The following is a 17,852-nucleotide window of genomic DNA, read 5'->3' as shown; positions in this document are numbered from 1 at the left end:
ACTCCAAAATGAGATAAAAAATATATTAGGAGTTAAATTTCTTAGCAAAAATAATTGAAATACATTTACAAAATAATCCTATAAATCAGATAAATACTAAAAAACAAGGCATAAAAAAGTCTCGGGTTATGCACAAATTTTTCCTTAATAAACTCCACATTCAAAACACCTGTATTTGTTTTTCATTCAATGTATTGTGAGGGAAGTATGGCTAATGTAGCTGTTATCGGGAACACATCTCTGGTCAACAATATGGTACTGAGAATAATTAAGCCAAGATATAACAATTCATTTTGTAATGGTAAATTGAAATACACATTGCTATTGTAACCTGAGGTATTACTGTGAAAATAATGATAATAAATTAATAAATGAATAAAATAATAATAGTAGTAGTAGTAGTAGTAGTAGTTGTTGTAGTAGTTGTAGTAGTAGTAGTAGGAATAGTAGTAGTAAAAATAATAATAATAATAATAATAGCAATAATAGCAATAATAATAATATTGATGATTATGATAATATCAAAGAATCATGATACTAACAATAATACTACTAATAATTATAACAATAACAATTACAATAAAAAAAAGAAAAAAGCGACTAGTTGACTACCACCTAGATGAGGAGGCAGATATTTTAACACAAAGGTGCTGCTTTAAAAGGACAGGAAATGTGCCAGGATGTAAGCTGCTTCTGCTATAGTGCTAAGGCCACCGTACATTTGTGTACACCAAGTAAAGCCATATTTATTCCCAAATGAGAAAGAGTGAAGACAATTAATATATAATCCTAAGTGGCTAAATAGTAAGACTGAGACCTAAAGCAAAGCTATTATGATAATCTAAATTAAGGGTTTATTTAACCTTGAGCAAGCTACTACACTTCCTCTGCTATTTTTTTTTCAGCACAGTTGGTCAAATACATAGGGCATAAAACATTAAAACTAAAAAGTACACCAACAATACAAACAATGAATAAACATACACCAAGTACAACTGTCCTACTACTTAAAATCAGTTTGGAATAGCTCCTCTATTGCTATCTGAGAATTCATATCTAAGCTTAAAACAACTACTACAAACAGAATCTGTCCTGATTACACATGAGTCCCCAGTTCCCTTTCTACACAAATCAACAAGTTACACCAAGTGTTCACTCTTGAGAAAGAGATCAAATGGAGACTGTCCTGCACCACAGCCACTACAGGTAGGCAACAATAACGTATCTACATAAGCAATACCTTTCACATAAAACTTTAAAACATTTGCTACAACTCCTCTAATAACTATGAGAGTGACCAATATCTGTTTTAACTTTAGATGTACTGTGGGAATAATTTGCTATGATGATGCCTTAACAGATTTCGTGCTGGCCAATGCCAATTATATCCAGCTAAGGGTAGGATCTTATGGTGAAGGGGTTAAAAGTATTTTAGTTAACACCTTCATTACAAAGCATTTACAAATTTTCTTCAGGCTAATGCCAACTTTTCTTAACTTAGGAGAAGACCTCATGACTTTGGGGTCAAAAGGCAATCTACAAACTACTGAAAGAACATGAATGGATATCTGTTCACCAAACTAGAAATACCTGATCCAATTAATATAAAAGAGCTGGATAATGTCATACTTATGGACTGAATGATAATATATGGCAAACACTAAATAGATAATTATAATTATCATAATCCCCCTAACTGTTGCTATTGCACAACTTGTCTTATGTTTATGCTTTCACTTCATACTATATAACTTCACCTACTCAGTTACTACTGCAACTAAACAGATGTTTCTTCATATCAAAGGATATTTTCTCATCTCAACCTTGGATTTACCTATTTTGTTATTTTCATTCAAAAAATAAAACTCAGCAATTATAATTATAATAAACATTCAATCTAAACAAAATGTAGTCATTCTAGAAACAAGAACCACACCAGAAAGTGATAACCATAACGATTATGCAGCTATAATCACTGCATTCTCTCTCATCTGCAGTTATCTCTCACCAGTCTTCTACAAACAGTGACCTCTTGGTAGCCCACCCACTGTATAGCTATTAATACAAAGTAGCCATTGTAGTCATAACCGCACAGCAAATTCTTGCTGCTACAGAAAGAAACTACAGTCAAGAAACTAACAGCCAAATTAGTCCCATATTATGGTATAGACAAAGAAGCAGTTTACATTCAGTAGCCATTTCCATTGATACTGATTCAACTGCTACATTCATTTGTTCTTTCCTGCACAACAACAACATTCTTTCTGTTTAGTTTCTTTCATTCAGCAGCTATATTTCATTCAGGGCTTCACACATTCAAAAGCTGCATAATTTCAATAATTTTCCCTCCGCTGGTAATGATGCTGTGAGGGAGAACCATGAGGCTGGTTGGTGAAACGGGCATTGTGAGAACGATTCCGACTGCTTGAATGTTTCCTCATGTTGAACCTGAAGTACAAAAACATTAATGAGTTTGTGTGCTGGATATATCTCCCTGAAATAAACAATTCAGCCCTTTCCTTGACAAATCAATATTGTACACTCTTAAATAGTAAACTTCAAATCTTTGAAAAAGGCAATTAACAAAAATAACCCTTAAATTATATGAGCACATCTTGATATCTAAAACAAGAGGGTAATATGGCATATGAGAGGACATTTATCTATGCCAATGATACCTATATAACAAATAAGAATAATTTGTACAATAACTGGATTCTTGTATCCATAAATCAATCAATTCATTGCCCTAAGTTTCTTGCAGGAGACCCAATCCAATCAATACATTACCCCTGGTCTCTCTTGCAGAAGACCAGCAGCTTTTAGGTAACTGACAACAGCCTCTGGGTAGGTCTACAAGTCAATCAGGGAATATATATTGTGGCATAATCAGAAGCATGCTGGTCTTGCATTTGCTTTGTTGTGGTTTCGAATCCCACATTTCTCTCCAATTCTCAGCAGTAACAGTTACCTGCCCCAGCATTCCAAGTGCAGAGGACAAGGGCTTTGGCCACAGCTATGCACCTCCTGGCATAGGCTCCTCACCTTCTTCTTTATCTGGGGATTCTTAGAGTGAAGCAATATAGTATGAGGTATTTTGTGTCTTCTGTGTGATTGTTGCATCTAGGGCAGTCTAAATCTGTGGCCAGGCCTATTCTGTATTAGTACTGTTTCACTGCTGGATAGTGTCCAGAGCACAATTGTGCCAAAGTGGTTCTTACTAGCTATGTCAGTTTTTTTCTTTAATGTAAGGTCTGGGGGGTTATCAATCTTGACAGTCTTTCTTGAAGGGCTTCTTTTGTGATCTGAGTGATTCACCACAGTCTTGAATGTATTGAATTTGTGATTGACAGCTCATTCTTGCAGATGAGAGCTCAGAGCACATACATGGCCCAATCTATGGGTGATGCTGTGACCTTACACACACACACCCATTACAAAAACAAAAGAGGAGAAATAATTGGGAGTCTTGATAGAAGACAACCTATCACTTGATTCATCCAAGACTGGAATATGCATCAGTAGTGTGGTCCCCACAGAGAGTGAAAGAACCAAGATTAAGAGAATACAAAGGGCAGCAACCAAACTGGTCCTTAGCCTGGAAGATAAATCATACGAGGAAAAACTAAAATATATATATATATATATATATATATATATATATATATATATATATATATATATATATATATAAATAAATAAAATAATGGGTCTACCAACTTTGAAAGATCAAAGAGAAAGGGGTGATTACAGAGTTCAGGTCACTAATGGGAATAGACTGCATTGATAGATCTTTATAAAGATAGGAGGGCTTTAAGAGGTTATGGAAGTAAATTAAAAAAGACCATATGTCAAAATGATGTGAAGATATACAGTTTTCCATAAAGATGGAAATGTGGAATAACTTAGAGAGTGATATAGCCCAAGCTCAAACAATACATAAGTTCAAATCGAAATATGACAATTAGAAATCAAAGATATTGACTAAGTTGGATCTGTACATAAATCTGAGTCTAGGTATGTTAGAAAATTAGGGTATATAGGAGACAGGATCCAATGAGCATTGCTCCCTTCCTGTATACTACAATCAGGTAAATATAAATCCTTGCCCAATAGAGTTAAAGTATCAGCTCAGAGTAACAATGCTGAACAAATTTCAGCCCTAGAGAGGAGTTGAACCTAGATTGCTGAATAAGTAGTTTAGAACAGTATCAATGCAATGACGTGCATCTGTTTTGTCTGGATGTTTTGTGTGTTATACCAAGTAGGTTGTTAAAGATGTTTGAGTAGTACATTGCAGGTGCAGGTTTTTTTTTCTGTGGTGTTTGTGAAATGTAGTGTGAAGGATATGTGGTGTTTAGTGTTTTGGGAAATAATTGTGTCTGTGATTTTCATGTGGTCTTCAATAGTTTCTGCATGTAGTTGTCCAATATTTACCTAGTTGCATTTACCTAGAGAGCTATGCTTGTAGTGACCCGTCTTTGTATCTTTCAGCATCTAGTTTGTTGTTGAATTCTTGTATAATTTTTGTACACACTGTTCCCTCATCCAATTTGTTCCAGATACCACTCTGTATGGGAAAATATTCTTTTTCAGATCTCTGCTATAACTATCCTTTTTGAGTTTCTTTTCATGTCCTCTTGTTTTTCTCTTATCCTATTTTAATAAATCTTCTCTGTTGAGGACTTCCATCCCTTTCATATTTCTGTAAATGGTCAGTAGGTCTCCTCTTTCTCTTCTTTGGTCCAGGGTTGATAGTTCCAGTTTGGACAATCTTTGTTCATATGTCAATTTAGAGTGTTGGTGCCATCTTTGTCATTGCTCTAGATTCTAATTTCTTTATATTCTTTTTTGTACTGGGTGTCCATAGTGTCGCAGCATACTCCAATCTTGGTCTTATCAGTATGACTAATATTTTTGTTATCATTTCCTCATCCAAGTAGTCAAAGGACACTTTCATTGATTTTACCAAATAGAAGGGTTATCCAATTATTTTGTTGGTATGTTTGTCTGGTGATATGTCTTTGATGATAATTACTCCTAGGTCCCTTTCTGAGCTAACTGTTTTTACTTTGTACCAATTTTATATTGCCCTGATATTCTATTTTTACTTTTTCCCATCTGGGGTATTGGCTGCTTGTTACTGTGGCAAAGTAGCATGCAGTCGATACTTTAGGGTCTATATGGGGCGCCCCTACGGACCAGAGCCACACATCATTATGTCTATGATAGAGGAAAACTCTGTTCATAGAGAAATTATGACACTTTTATACTACAACTGTCCCTCCATTATGCTGTCCCCCAACCCTTGTTGCTATACTGTACCATTTCTCTGAGTATTTTCTTTTTCTGTGGTGGGGGAAAAGAATACTGCCACCAAGTATTCCCACTTGGATTGTAAGAGGCGAGAAGAAAGGGACGGGGATTGGGACTAGGCATCCTTCTCCTTGTAGCCCCACAGGGGACATTCCTAAAAGTAAAGGCAGAGGCATAAGAGGGGCTGGAAGTTCTCGGACCAGCACCCTAAGGTTTGGGTCTTTTAATGTGCGTGGATGTGGTACAGATGAGAGTAAAAGGGAAGAGATAGGTAGTATGTTTGTGAGAAGAAAGATGGATGTGTTGGCTTTGAGTGAAACTAAGCTGAAAGGGAAGGGCGATTGTAAGTTTGGGAGTGTAAGTGGGAGGTTATCAGGAGTGAAGAGAGGGCGAGGGAGGGAAGGGGTGGCTATACTAGTAAGTGAAGAGATAGGTAAACATGTAGTGGAGTGGAAGGAGGTTTCCTCAAGGATAATGTGGATGAAGGTGAAACTGGGAAAGGAGATGTGGGTTTTTGTAAGTGCATATGGGCCTGGCAGTGAGAAGAATGTAGAAGAAAGGGAGGCCTTTTGGATAGATTTAAATGAGTGCATAGAGGGTTTAGGGAGAAGTGTAAATGTAATAATACTGGGAGACCTTAATGCTAGGGTAGGAAAGGAGCCAATTCATGGAGTGGTTGAGAAATGTGGAGTTCCAGGAAAGAATCGTAGTGGAGAGTTGATGGTGAAAATGTGTCTAGAAAGAGAGTTGATGATAGCAAATACAGTGTTTCGGAAGAAAGTCAAGCATAAGTACACATGGGAGAGGGTGGTGGATGGAAGGGTGGTAGATAGAGCTTTAATGGACTATGTAGTGGTAAATAGGATTATGATAGGAAGAGTTAGGGATGTACATGTGCTAAGGGGAGAGGATGGGGGAATATCAGATCATTTTCTGGTGGAAGGTAAGTTGAGAGTGGAGGACAGATGGAGGAAGAAGAAAGGGACAAAAGGTAGGGAGGTGCTTAGTGTGAACTCTTTAAACGAAGAGGAAAAGGAGAAGGAGTACAAGAGGAAGCTGAAGGAGGAGTGGGAGGGAGTGAAGGATAGAGTAGAGGTAGGTGTGGAGGAATGGGGATGGTTCAAGGAGGGAGTCACAAAATGTGCAAGGATGGTGTGTGGAACAAGAAGGTCAGGAGGAAATAGAAGGAACGGTAGTGAATGGTGGGATGAGGAAATGAAGAAGGTTGTAGAAGAGAAGCGAGCTTACACAGATTGGTTACAAAATAGGACGAGGGAGTCATATGAGACGTACAGGGAAAAGAAAAGAGAAGTAAAGAAAAAGGTAAAAGAGGCAAAGAGGAGAGCAGATGTAAAATGGGGTAAGAGTATGACAGAAAATTTTGAAAGTAATAAAAAGATGTTTTGGAAAGAAATTATGAGAGGAAGAGGAGGCGAATCAAGTAGAGAAGAAAAGGTAAAAGGTGCAGATGGAGAGATGATAATGGAAGAGAAGGCAGTAAGGGGAAGATGGGCAGAATATTTTAGGGAGTTGCTTAATGTGAAGGAGGATAGGGAGGGAAAGATAGCTGCAGTGGGAAATGCTAAGAAAATGAGAGTGATGAGTGAGGAAAATGGAGGAGAAATAAGGAAGGATGAGGTGAAGGCAGCAGTTAAGATGATGAAAGCAGGTAAGGCACCTGGTATGGATGGATGCCATGCAGATTGTCTTAAAAAAGGGGGTATAGTGATGGTGGACTGGCTGGTGAGGTTATTTAATGTTTGCTGGAGAGAAGATAGAATGCCAGAGGACTGGAGGAGTGCTTGTATAGTTCCACTTTACAAGGGAAAGGGGGACAAGTGTGAATGTAGTACAGTAGTTTCAGAGGGATTAGCTTGTTAAGTGTAGTTGGGAAGGCTTATGGGAGGATCTTGATTATGAGGATTAGGAGATGAACAGAGGGAGTAATTGGTGAGGAACAGTGTGGGATTAGGACAGGTAGAGGTTGTGTAGATCAGATTTTTGTGGTAAGACAGATATGTGAGAAAGCTATAGGAAAGGGGAAGGATGTTTTCTGGGCCTTTATGGATCTGGAAAAGGCTTACGACAGGGTAGACAGAAAGGCACTGTGGGAGGTTATGCAGATATACGGGATAGGAGGAAAGCTTCTCGGAGCTGTCAAGAGTTTTTATGAGAGTAGTAGAGCTTGTGTCTGGATTAGAAATGGAGAGAGTGAGTGGTTTGAGGTAAAGGTGGAACTTCGTCAGGGATGCGTTATGTCACCCTGGCTGTTCAACTTATACATGGATAGGGTGGTGCGAGAGGTGAATGTAAGGGTAGTGGGTCAGGGATTGGAGATGGTTAAAGAAAATTGAGAAAAGTGGGAAGTGAGCCAGCTGTTGTTTGCGGACGACACTGCGCTTGTGGCAGGATCGGAGGAGGGATTGAGGAAGTTGGTGACAGAGTTTGGGAGAGTGTGTGATAGAAGAAAGCTGAAGATAAATGTGGGTAAAAGTAAGGTGATGAGATGTACAAGGGGTGACAAGTGGCAGTAGACTGGAAGTGAGCATTAAGGGAGAGCAACTGGAGGAAGTGGATAGTTTTAGATATTTGGGTGCAAATGTGGCAGGAAAAGGTGGAGTGAAGGTGGAGGTAGAATGTAGATTGAGAGAAGCGAGTAAATGCCTTGGTGGTTTAAAAAGTGTAATGAGGAATAGAAATTTGGGAATGGATGCTAAGAGGAGACTGTATGAAGGAGTGATTGTGCCAACAGCACTGTATGGAGCAGAAACATGGAACATAAGAGAGGAAGAGAGAAGGAGTTTGAATGTGTTTGAGATGAGGTGTATGAGAAGTATGATGGGGGTTACTAGGCTTGATAGAGTGAGAAATGAGAAGGTGAGGAGAACAGGGGTGGAAAGGGAGCTGGGAGATAGGGTTGATGAAAGAGTATTAGGATGGTTTGGACACATGGAAAGAATGAGTGAAGAAAGACTAGTAAAGGAGGTATGGAAGGCAGATGTGGAGGGAGTGAACATGAGGGGACGTCCTAGGATGAGATGGATGGATGGGGTGAAGAGGGCTTTGGGGAAGAGGGGAATGTCTGTTGAGGAAGGACGGGAGAGGACAGAAGACAGGGGTGAATGGAGAATGGTTGTATATGGAAAATGTTGTGATGCATGAGGTGGAATGGACGGGGGAATGGGGGGTGAGGTAGTGTGTGTGAGCAAAAATTTTGACGCAGCCCAAAGGGATTTCTCCCCGTCCTCTCCTTTATATGGGGGGTCGCCGATTTAATGAAGCGGCCTTGCTGTGGATGTGGTGTGTCTTGCGACACTGCTTCTGACCCAGGGCAGTGGACAGGGTGCAGGGATGACCCGTCATCTAGGAGGTGCTAAGATGGGAGGGAGGGTGGAGGGGTGTGCACGCTTTTAATACAATCATACAAAACGCAGACAAGAGATACATCCCTAGAGGCAACAGAAAATCACACAACCCCAACTTCACACCAGAAATCCAAGGCCTCATCAGACAACGTGACACACTTAAACACGATACCCCCACACCTATCCCTCAAAACATAGCAGACCAAATACAAACACTAAACACTGTGATTGCCAATAAAATACATGAACAAAAAACACAAAATTGGCAAAACTTTATCAATACACTTGATCACAAAACAAACACCAGCAAATTGTACAAAACACTCAACAGCATCACACTATCCAACACTAACACTACACGCTCTCACGCAGCAATAATCACAACAACAGATAATCTACCCTCAAACAGACAACAAGCAAACGCACTCATACGTCATTTTGCACAGACGAGCCATCTTACATCTCACCCTGACGACCGACGCACCATTCGACGTAAGAAAGACTTCCCCACAGACTCAGACTATACACCCTTCATAGACAGTCAGACAAAACTCATATTGCATAGTCTCAAGCACTCATCTGCCTGTGGCCCTGATAACATAAGCAACATACACCTAAAACACATTGGACCACAAGGTATACACGCACTCACAAACATTGCAAACTACAGCTATTCACACAACACAATACCCGACATCTGGAAGCATGGTAAAATAATCACCATTCCAAAACCGAACAAAGACCCAACAATCCCAACATCGCACCGCCCAATCACACTTCTCTGCACCCCCTCTAAAGTCATTGAACGCCTAATACTTAAACTTGTCACACCATATATTCCCCTTGCTGACTCACAACACGGTTTTAGGCCACTACACTCCACAAACACTCTTCTGACAAACCTCACACAAAGAATTTTAGATGGCATCAATTCAGATAGGCCCCACCACAGAACACTTCTTATAACATTGGACATTAGTAAAGCTTTTGATGCTATCCCCCGCCACAACCTAACAAATAAAATATATAACACAGACATGCACAATAACACCAAAAGATGGCTGGCCAATTATCTGGCAGGCAGGAATGCTCATGTGTCATATAATGGCCAATCATCGCACATCAGAAACATTAAGAACGGAGTACCACAGGGCTCAGTTCTATCCCCCACATTATTTAATCTATACATGCATGACTTACCCACGCCAGACACCTCAGAAATACAAATCTCTTCCTACGCAGACGACATAACAATCACATGCACACATATTAACACAGACAAAGCTGCAGAAATAATCCAGCCTTACCTTGACACACTCAACACATGGTTCATCACAAACAGACTCAAAATAGCTCCAACCAAATCTACAGCAACACTTCTCACCAACTGGACAAAAGAACACAAATACATACCTCATCTCTACATCAACAACACTCTAATACCACACACAAACACACCGAAAATTCTTGGTGTAACATACGATACATCCATGTCTTTCAAACAACACCTCACAAACATAAAAAACAAATGCACACCTAGACTTAACGCACTTAAGTCAATCACTGGAACAACATTTGGACAAAACAAAGAAACTAATATAACAATATACAAACAATGCATACGCTCAGTGATGAATTATGCGAGTCCTGCATGGGCTCCTAATCTCAGTGAGACACACACCACAACACCCTTCAAATCATACAAAACAAAGCCCTAAAAACAATTACAGGCTGCACAAATACATCACCTACAGACCATTTACACCATGAAACAAAAGTCCTCAAAGTCAAGGACCACCTCGACATGAGAGGCACACAAACACTTGCTGCAGCCACCACAAACACATCACACCCGCTACACTACATAGCAGAACACCCACACACACCAAGAAACATTAAAACTACACCCAAAGACCTTTATTACACACAGATACTCTCTTCTCTTCCTCCACAACCACCAAATACCAGCCTCCGGAAACATATTCATAATCATATCACTCACCGCTCCATTAACACACTGAAAGACAACACACTGCTGCATGCCAGACCCCCTGATATCCACCCTTCTGAATCTTCTCTCCCACGTAGGGACAGAGTCCACTTGGCCAGACTGCGATGCGGTCACCACCCAGCACTTCTAAGCTACCAGAAGAGGCTGGACGACCGTGTTGTGAACAGCTGCCCAGGATGTAACACTTCACCCCATACCATACAACACATAATGGAAGACTGCATTATACACAATCATGCACGCAAACAACACAACATACACTCTATAAAGGATTTGTGGGAAAACCCAGTTTCGGCTGTGGCCTTCCTTGGGGAGACGGGACTGCTCGGACAGACAGTCTAGGGAACGACAACAACAACAACAACCCCCTCCTCAATTTTTGCCTGGGGCTTTCACATACACCCAACATTTGTATTACCTACTTTATAGCACTCAGTCGTATAGTGAGGTATTCCAGTAGTACATTTCTTGATATTGAAGTTCACTTCCCACTTTTGACTCCATTCCCAGACTTTATCCAGGTCTCTCTGTAGTGATTCACAGTCTTCCTCTGTACTTATTTTCTTTAGTAGTTTTGCATCATCTGCAAAGAAGTTCATATAACATTCTACACCTTCATCCATGTCATTTGTATATATGACAAACATTACTGGAGTACAGAACCTTGTAGGACTTCACTTATAATTTCTTCCCAAGTCAAGTTTTTGTCTCTAAAGACCACCCTCATTCTTCTCCAATTCAAGAAATCTTCCATCCATTTCAATAACTTTCCTTGTACACCACCTATTATTTTGATTTTTCTTAGTAGCTTTTTGTGTGGTACTTTATTAAATGCTTTTTGTAAATCTAGGAAAGTGCAATCAGCCCATCTGTCCCTTTCTTGCATTATCTTTTAACCTCAAGTAAAAGTAAATCAAGTTAGTGGGACATGATCTTCTGTGTCTAAATCCAAATTGTTTTGGATTCAGTATATCATTTTCTTCCAGATGTTTTAGTCATCTACTTTTGATAACTTTTTCACATATTTTTGCTATTGTGCTTGTAAGGGAGACCGGTTTATAGTTAGTTGGATTTTCCTTGTCCCCCCCTTTAAATATTGGTACAATATTTACATTCTTCCAATCTTGTGGTACCTTTCCTTCTTTGAGTAATCAATTATCTTATTTTCTTCATTAGTTCATCTATACATTCTTTTATTATCCAATTTGCGTTCCATCCGGACCATGTGATTTTCTGACATCGTTTTATTTGGTCCCTTATTTCTTCTGTGTCTCATTTATTTCATTGGTGGGAATCTTTCTGTCCTTCATCCCAATTTTGTGTATTTTCAATTGTGAATACAGATTTAAAATGTTTGCTCATAATTTCAGCCATTTCTACATCTATATATTCATCATTCTCTTGATGCAGATTCACTATTTCTTGTTTATCTTTTAGTTTACCATTCACATACCTCTAGAATAGTTTAGGTTAGTCCTCACATTTTTCTATCATGTTTTTTTTCATAGTTTCTCTTTTCTTCTCTGCATATTTTTACATATTCATTTCTTATTTTGATATATATTTGTCACTCTTTTTCTTTTTTTCATCTTTTCCAAGCTTTGTCTCTTCTATCTTTAGCCTCACCACATTTTTTGTTGTGCCACCACTTAATGTACACCCTTTCTTGCTTCTGCTTTGGTACATATTTGTCTATTCCCTCTTTATAAATTTCTTCTAATATGCTTCATTTCTCTTCCATCTTTGTTTCTTCATTTAAGAAGTTTTCCCAATTTCCTTTCTAAGGGAATTTTCTGAGTTTCTAAAAATCTGTTTTGTTGTACATTAGTCTTCCTTTTCTATGTTTCTCATTTCTTCTCAAATCAATTTGTTCTTCTAATTCAAACTCTATTAGTATGAGGTCACTCTTCCCAATTGATGTCTTGTATTCCATTTTATTCACAATTTTAGGCTCTGACATAAATATTACGTCTAGTCTTGACAGTTCTTCATTGTTTCTATATCTGGTATTTTCCTTTACCCATTCAGTAATTGTGTATTCAATGGTCATATCCAGTAGTATATTTCCCCAAAAGTCTTCTCCACCTTTCACTGTCATTTCTTCCCAACATATTTCTTTTGAGTTAGAGTCACCCATAATTACTATGTTTCCTCCTTCTTTCAGTAATTCAATTAATGCATGCTTTGTGTCTTCCAACATTTTTGAATGATCACTCTGTGTCCAAGACTGTATTTTTGGGAGTACATATATTAGTACAAATTTTCTACTTTTCATGTCACTGCTTACAACTTTTATCATAATCAATTCCACATTATTTTTTCCTTCTATTATCTGTCACATTTAGGTCTTTCTTAGTCGAAAACATGACTCCTCCACCCTGTTTCTTTCTTTTTTTCATTCAATGGTTGTATAAACCTTATCCCACAGTATTAGGCAGTAGTGGGCCTTTATATTTCATCTACAATTCCCATTATGTCTGGTTTATCTCTGCCCAATAGATGTTTAATTCATCTAGTCCTGAAATTATGCCATCTATGTTGATATACAGAATTTTTTATTTTTTCTTTCTTTTTTGTTTATTATTACTATTATTATTATTATTATTTTTTTTTTTATTTGACAAGCACCCGGACCTGGCTTCGCCAGGTGTGCTTGGCCTACGGCGTAGCTTGCTTCGCTTCGCTTGGCAATATTTCGTAAAGATTCTCTTAGCAATATTTTGTAAAGATTCTCTTGGTAATATTTCGTAAAGATTCTCTTGTTAACATTTGGTAAAGATTCTCTTGGCAATATTTCGTAAATATTTTCTCATTAATATTTCGTAAAGATTCTTTTGTCAGAATTCTGTAAAGATTCTCTTTTTCTTGTTAGCACCACTTTCTTTTTCCATGGTAATATTAGTGTTTCCGGTGACGACTCATTTCCGGGTTGGGCCTTGCGTAGGAGGTTGGAAGGTTTAGAGAGAAATATCTTTTTATGTTAGTGGAGTGGAGATTCTCTTGGCAATATTTTGTAAAGATTCTCTTAGCAATATTTTGTAAAGATTCTCTTGGTAATATTTCGTAAAGATTCTCTTGTTAACATTTGGTAAAGATTCTCTTGGCAATATTTCGTAAATATTTTCTCATTAATATTTCGTAAAGATTCTTTTGTCAGAATTCTGTAATTCAGTTTTTATGTATATAGATTCTCTTGGCAATATTTCGTAAAGATTCTCTTAGCGTTATTTCGTAAAGATTCTCTTGGTAATATTTCGTAAAGATTCTCAGAGTCTGAGTAAGATGTGTCCCCCGGGAGTTAGTGTTTCCGGTGATGACTCATTTCCGGAGTAGGAGGTTGGAAGGTTTAGAGAGAAATATTTTTTTATGTATATAGATATACCATTTTCTCAACCTCAGGTCAAGTAATGTACTCTAAAAAAAACTCGTTCTTTTCGGTTTCTGTTCTTTATTTATTATTATTATTATTATTATTATTATTATCATTTTTTTTTTTTTGCTTCATTTCTTAGTGTCTTTTCTCTCTCTTTTTCCTCATAACTTATTTTTCATCCATACATTTTTGTAATTTTCACTATTTGCCTGCATTGCTGTTTTTTATAGTAATATTGCTATCATTTGAGACCTTACTTTGATTTTTAGTGATCTATATTATACTCTTTAGATTATTGTCCCATACTATGTACTTCTATTTCATTGTCCATTACTTGTCCCTCCTCTTGTAGCTCTTTCAGAATTTCTTTTGCAATTTCTTTTATTTTTCTAGGTACATTGGGTTTTTCTTTAATAACATAAACTACAATGCACTTTTTTTTATCCACTGTGTCTTTGACCCAATACTCTTTTTCCTTAATTACTTTAATTACCATTTCTTTACCACTTTCTTCCACTTGCTGATGTACTATCTAATATAAAAAAATTTAATGGTTGCTTACGCCGTCCGGTGGTAATTCGGTCACACACAGGTGGTGGTTGGGAAGGATGGCCGGGGATTCGTCAAAGTTAAAGATGCAACGGTATCGTCACTTCTGGAGTTGGGTGACGAAGGAAAAGAAGTTCAGTAAAGGAGAGTTAATGAAGAATAGGAAATTGAACCAAGCGCTAAAAAGTGAACATGAGAAGGCGTTTCCTCACCTTTACGAACAGACCAATGGGTTACAAGTAAGGGAGTCGATAAAGATGTTTCAGCGAAAGCTACTAACGTTTAACAAGATGCTAAAGGAGAAGAAAGACTGCGTCTATAGCGATGATTTGTTGGATTCCTTGGAAGTTTACGTTGGAGAAATTCCTGAAGAAAGGATAGAAGGTTTTGTGAAGCACTATTTTGCTGGATATAAAAGCTTCACAAAGCATGGAGGAAAATCTGATCACATAGAGTACCAGAAACAATATTTGCAGAGGAGTTTCGAGGCTCAAAAGCGCTTAGACAAGGCAAAAAAGTACGCCATAAAAAGAGCCTGCCAACAAAACCCGAAGCCTGTAGAACCTTCTCAGAGTGAAACCACACCTATAGTTGTTGAAAAAGAGCCCATGGCTGAGCCTTCAAATAGAGAAGAGGAGCCCGTGGCTATGTCTTCAGATAGTAAACAGGAGCCTGTTGTTTTGCCTTCGGATAGAAAAGAGGAACCAGTGGCTATGCCTGCAAATATAGAAGAGGAGCCGGTGGCGGGCCCGTCGACTGATGCTGATAATCCGGAGCCACTTTCGTTACCCGTTGATAGTACACTGGCAGAGATAAAGCAAAGCTTGAAAGAGACTAAAGCAGAAACCAGTCAAGCGAGGAAAAGTACGCCACTGAGACGCACTAAACGAACAAAAGCAGAGATCAAGGCGGCAAAAGAAAAGAAGGCTAAAGAAGCCAGGGTAGCAAAAGCTATAAAGGCAGAGATTAAACGTATGAATAGGAGCGATTTCCTATCTTCGCTTATTCCAGTAGCTGCCGCGGATATTCGTGCTGGAGCCGTTGAAAAGATAGCCAATATGCGCGAGGAACGCAAAGATCTCGGCAAAAAACCACAGTTCTTAGAGATGAAAGAGCGTCTGATGATGTCATTCTGTGGTTATATGACAGAAAGCGACGAGTCACGGGTACCTCCTCACTCAGTCGGTGAGATGGGCGCATTTAGGTGTAAGAATTGTCAAGCTTTGCTTTTCAAGACAGAAAGGAAGACCATTTGTTGCAACGGAGGCAAAACTCCCAAGGCGATATTTAAATTGACGACACTAGACGAGGGCATCAAGGGACTTTATGATGGTTCCTCTTCACTCTCAAGGCACTTTCTCGATAACATTGTAGCGTTTAACAACGTCTTCTCCTTTACCTCCTTCGCAACCTCAGGTTCCCTAAGTGACAAAAGAGAAATGGCGCTTTGTTACAAGATTCAAGGCAAGGTTTATCACCGTTTGGGTTCGATGAAGCCGAACCTGTCGGTATCAGAACACGACGACTGGGGTTTAACAAACGCACCGTTTTGGAAATCTGCAGCAAGTTTCCTCGATTTGTACTTTTACCACGACAAGGAACAACAGCTAAACCTACGGTGAAACGGTCGAACAGTTCATGAATCAAAGAAAAAAGGGGCCGAAAGCGAACACCGAGACGATTAAACGTAGAAAGCGTGAAACCGCCGAATTCTTGAGGAACGAAGAGATCATAGAGCAACTATACGCGCATTTGGTTAAGCACAACGCATCACTGAAGGTAATCTTGGAAGAATTGGAAACCTCAAAGAAACTCATTCAGACTTACGTTAATAAGGAGAGAGCTATACCAAACGTGGCTATTACGTTAAAGACCGCAGAAGGGGTTGCAACCAGGGAACACAAAGGTGTCTATCATTTGCCAACGGCGTCCTGCCAAGTAGGAGCCATAGTCAATTTGGGGCCAGAAAAGGACACCTTGAAAGTTACAATAGCGTCCCCTCTTCCTGGTTCGAAATACGCCCTTCGGATGATTAACTCGACCAATTACTTCTACGATCTCTTTCAATATCCTCTGCTATTACCTAACGGAGACAAAGGCTACAGCTTTACGATGGAAAAGAAGGACTCCGAGAAAAGACTTTCAGCACTTATGTACTATTCAGCTCTTTACATGGAGAGAGAAGGTGTTTTTAACTACATTGTAAAAGGACGACGACTGTTCCAACAGTTTGTAATTGACAACTACATTAAAATAGAGACGAGCCGTCCACGCTTTCTGGAACACAACCACACCGGTATGCGAAAAGAAAGAGTCGATCTATTGCAAGTGACTGAAAAAAGTAAGACGGGACAACGAATTGTGTTGCCTCCGACATTTGTAGGAGGTCCTAGGTACATGAAGCAGCGCCAGCAGGATGCGTTGGCTTATGTCACGGCTTATGGATCACCCGACTATTTCATCACCTTCACTGTGAACCCTAAATGGGCAGATGTCACAGAAGCATTAAGCAAGCTTGACGGACCAGGGGCACGAGCATGTGATCGTCCAGATATTGTAAGTCGGATATTTAAGTTGAAGTTGGATAGTCTGATGGGTGATTTGGTGCACAAGAAGGCTTTTGGAGCCGTCAAGGCCCACCTTTACAGCGTAGAGTGGCAAAAACGTAGGCTACCACATGCTCACATATTGCTTTGGATGGCAGTGCGTGTGACAGCGGATACAGTCGCACAGATAATAAGAGCGGAGATACCCGATAAGGAGAAGGAGCCAAGGCTATACGAGACGGTTACACGGTGTATGATACACGGCCCCTGCAAAGGTTACGACGAGTCCCAAATATGTTGTCATGGGAAGAGCGCGAAACCCGATCAGTGTGGTAAAGGATTCCCTAAGACGTGCAGAAGCACCTTATTGTTCGGAAACAACGGTTACCCGGAGTATGTTAGGCGTTCAGTAGGAGAAGGCGGTAACTCTTTTCAACTCAAACTGAAGGACGGTACAGTAACCGTAGATAATTCGTGGGTTGTGCCTTATAACCCCTATCTTTGTCTCAAATACGACGCACACATTAACGTGGAGTGCTCAAATTCTATAAAAGCTATAGCTTATGTCACCAAGTATGTTAATAAAGGTTCTGACAAGATATTGTTCACCAAAACTTCAGGAGAAGATGACTCTGTGAACGAAGTCAGAAACTACCAGGAGGCCAGATACATCAATTCTAACGAGGCGACGT

General features: G+C 39.2%; 1 protein-coding gene across 1 annotated transcript in view; it reads right to left on the bottom strand.

Moving 5' to 3' along the window:
- Positions 1-837: 837 nt before the first annotated feature.
- Positions 838-17,852, bottom strand: part of LOC143039361 (protein bicaudal D-like) — a 115,658-nt gene continuing 98,643 nt past the window's right edge. The window contains exon 7 of the mRNA XM_076209253.1: positions 838-2,448. Coding sequence (XP_076065368.1) covers positions 2,334-2,448 — 115 coding nt within the window. The 3' untranslated portion in view covers positions 838-2,333. The remainder of the gene's footprint in view (positions 2,449-17,852) is intronic.

This window comes from Oratosquilla oratoria, chromosome 26, assembly GCF_046742065.1.
Source record: "Oratosquilla oratoria isolate Oo_2021 chromosome 26, ASM4674206v1, whole genome shotgun sequence".
NCBI classification, from domain to species: domain Eukaryota; kingdom Metazoa; phylum Arthropoda; class Malacostraca; order Stomatopoda; family Squillidae; genus Oratosquilla; species Oratosquilla oratoria.
This window is presented reverse-complemented; position numbering and strand designations above follow the sequence as displayed.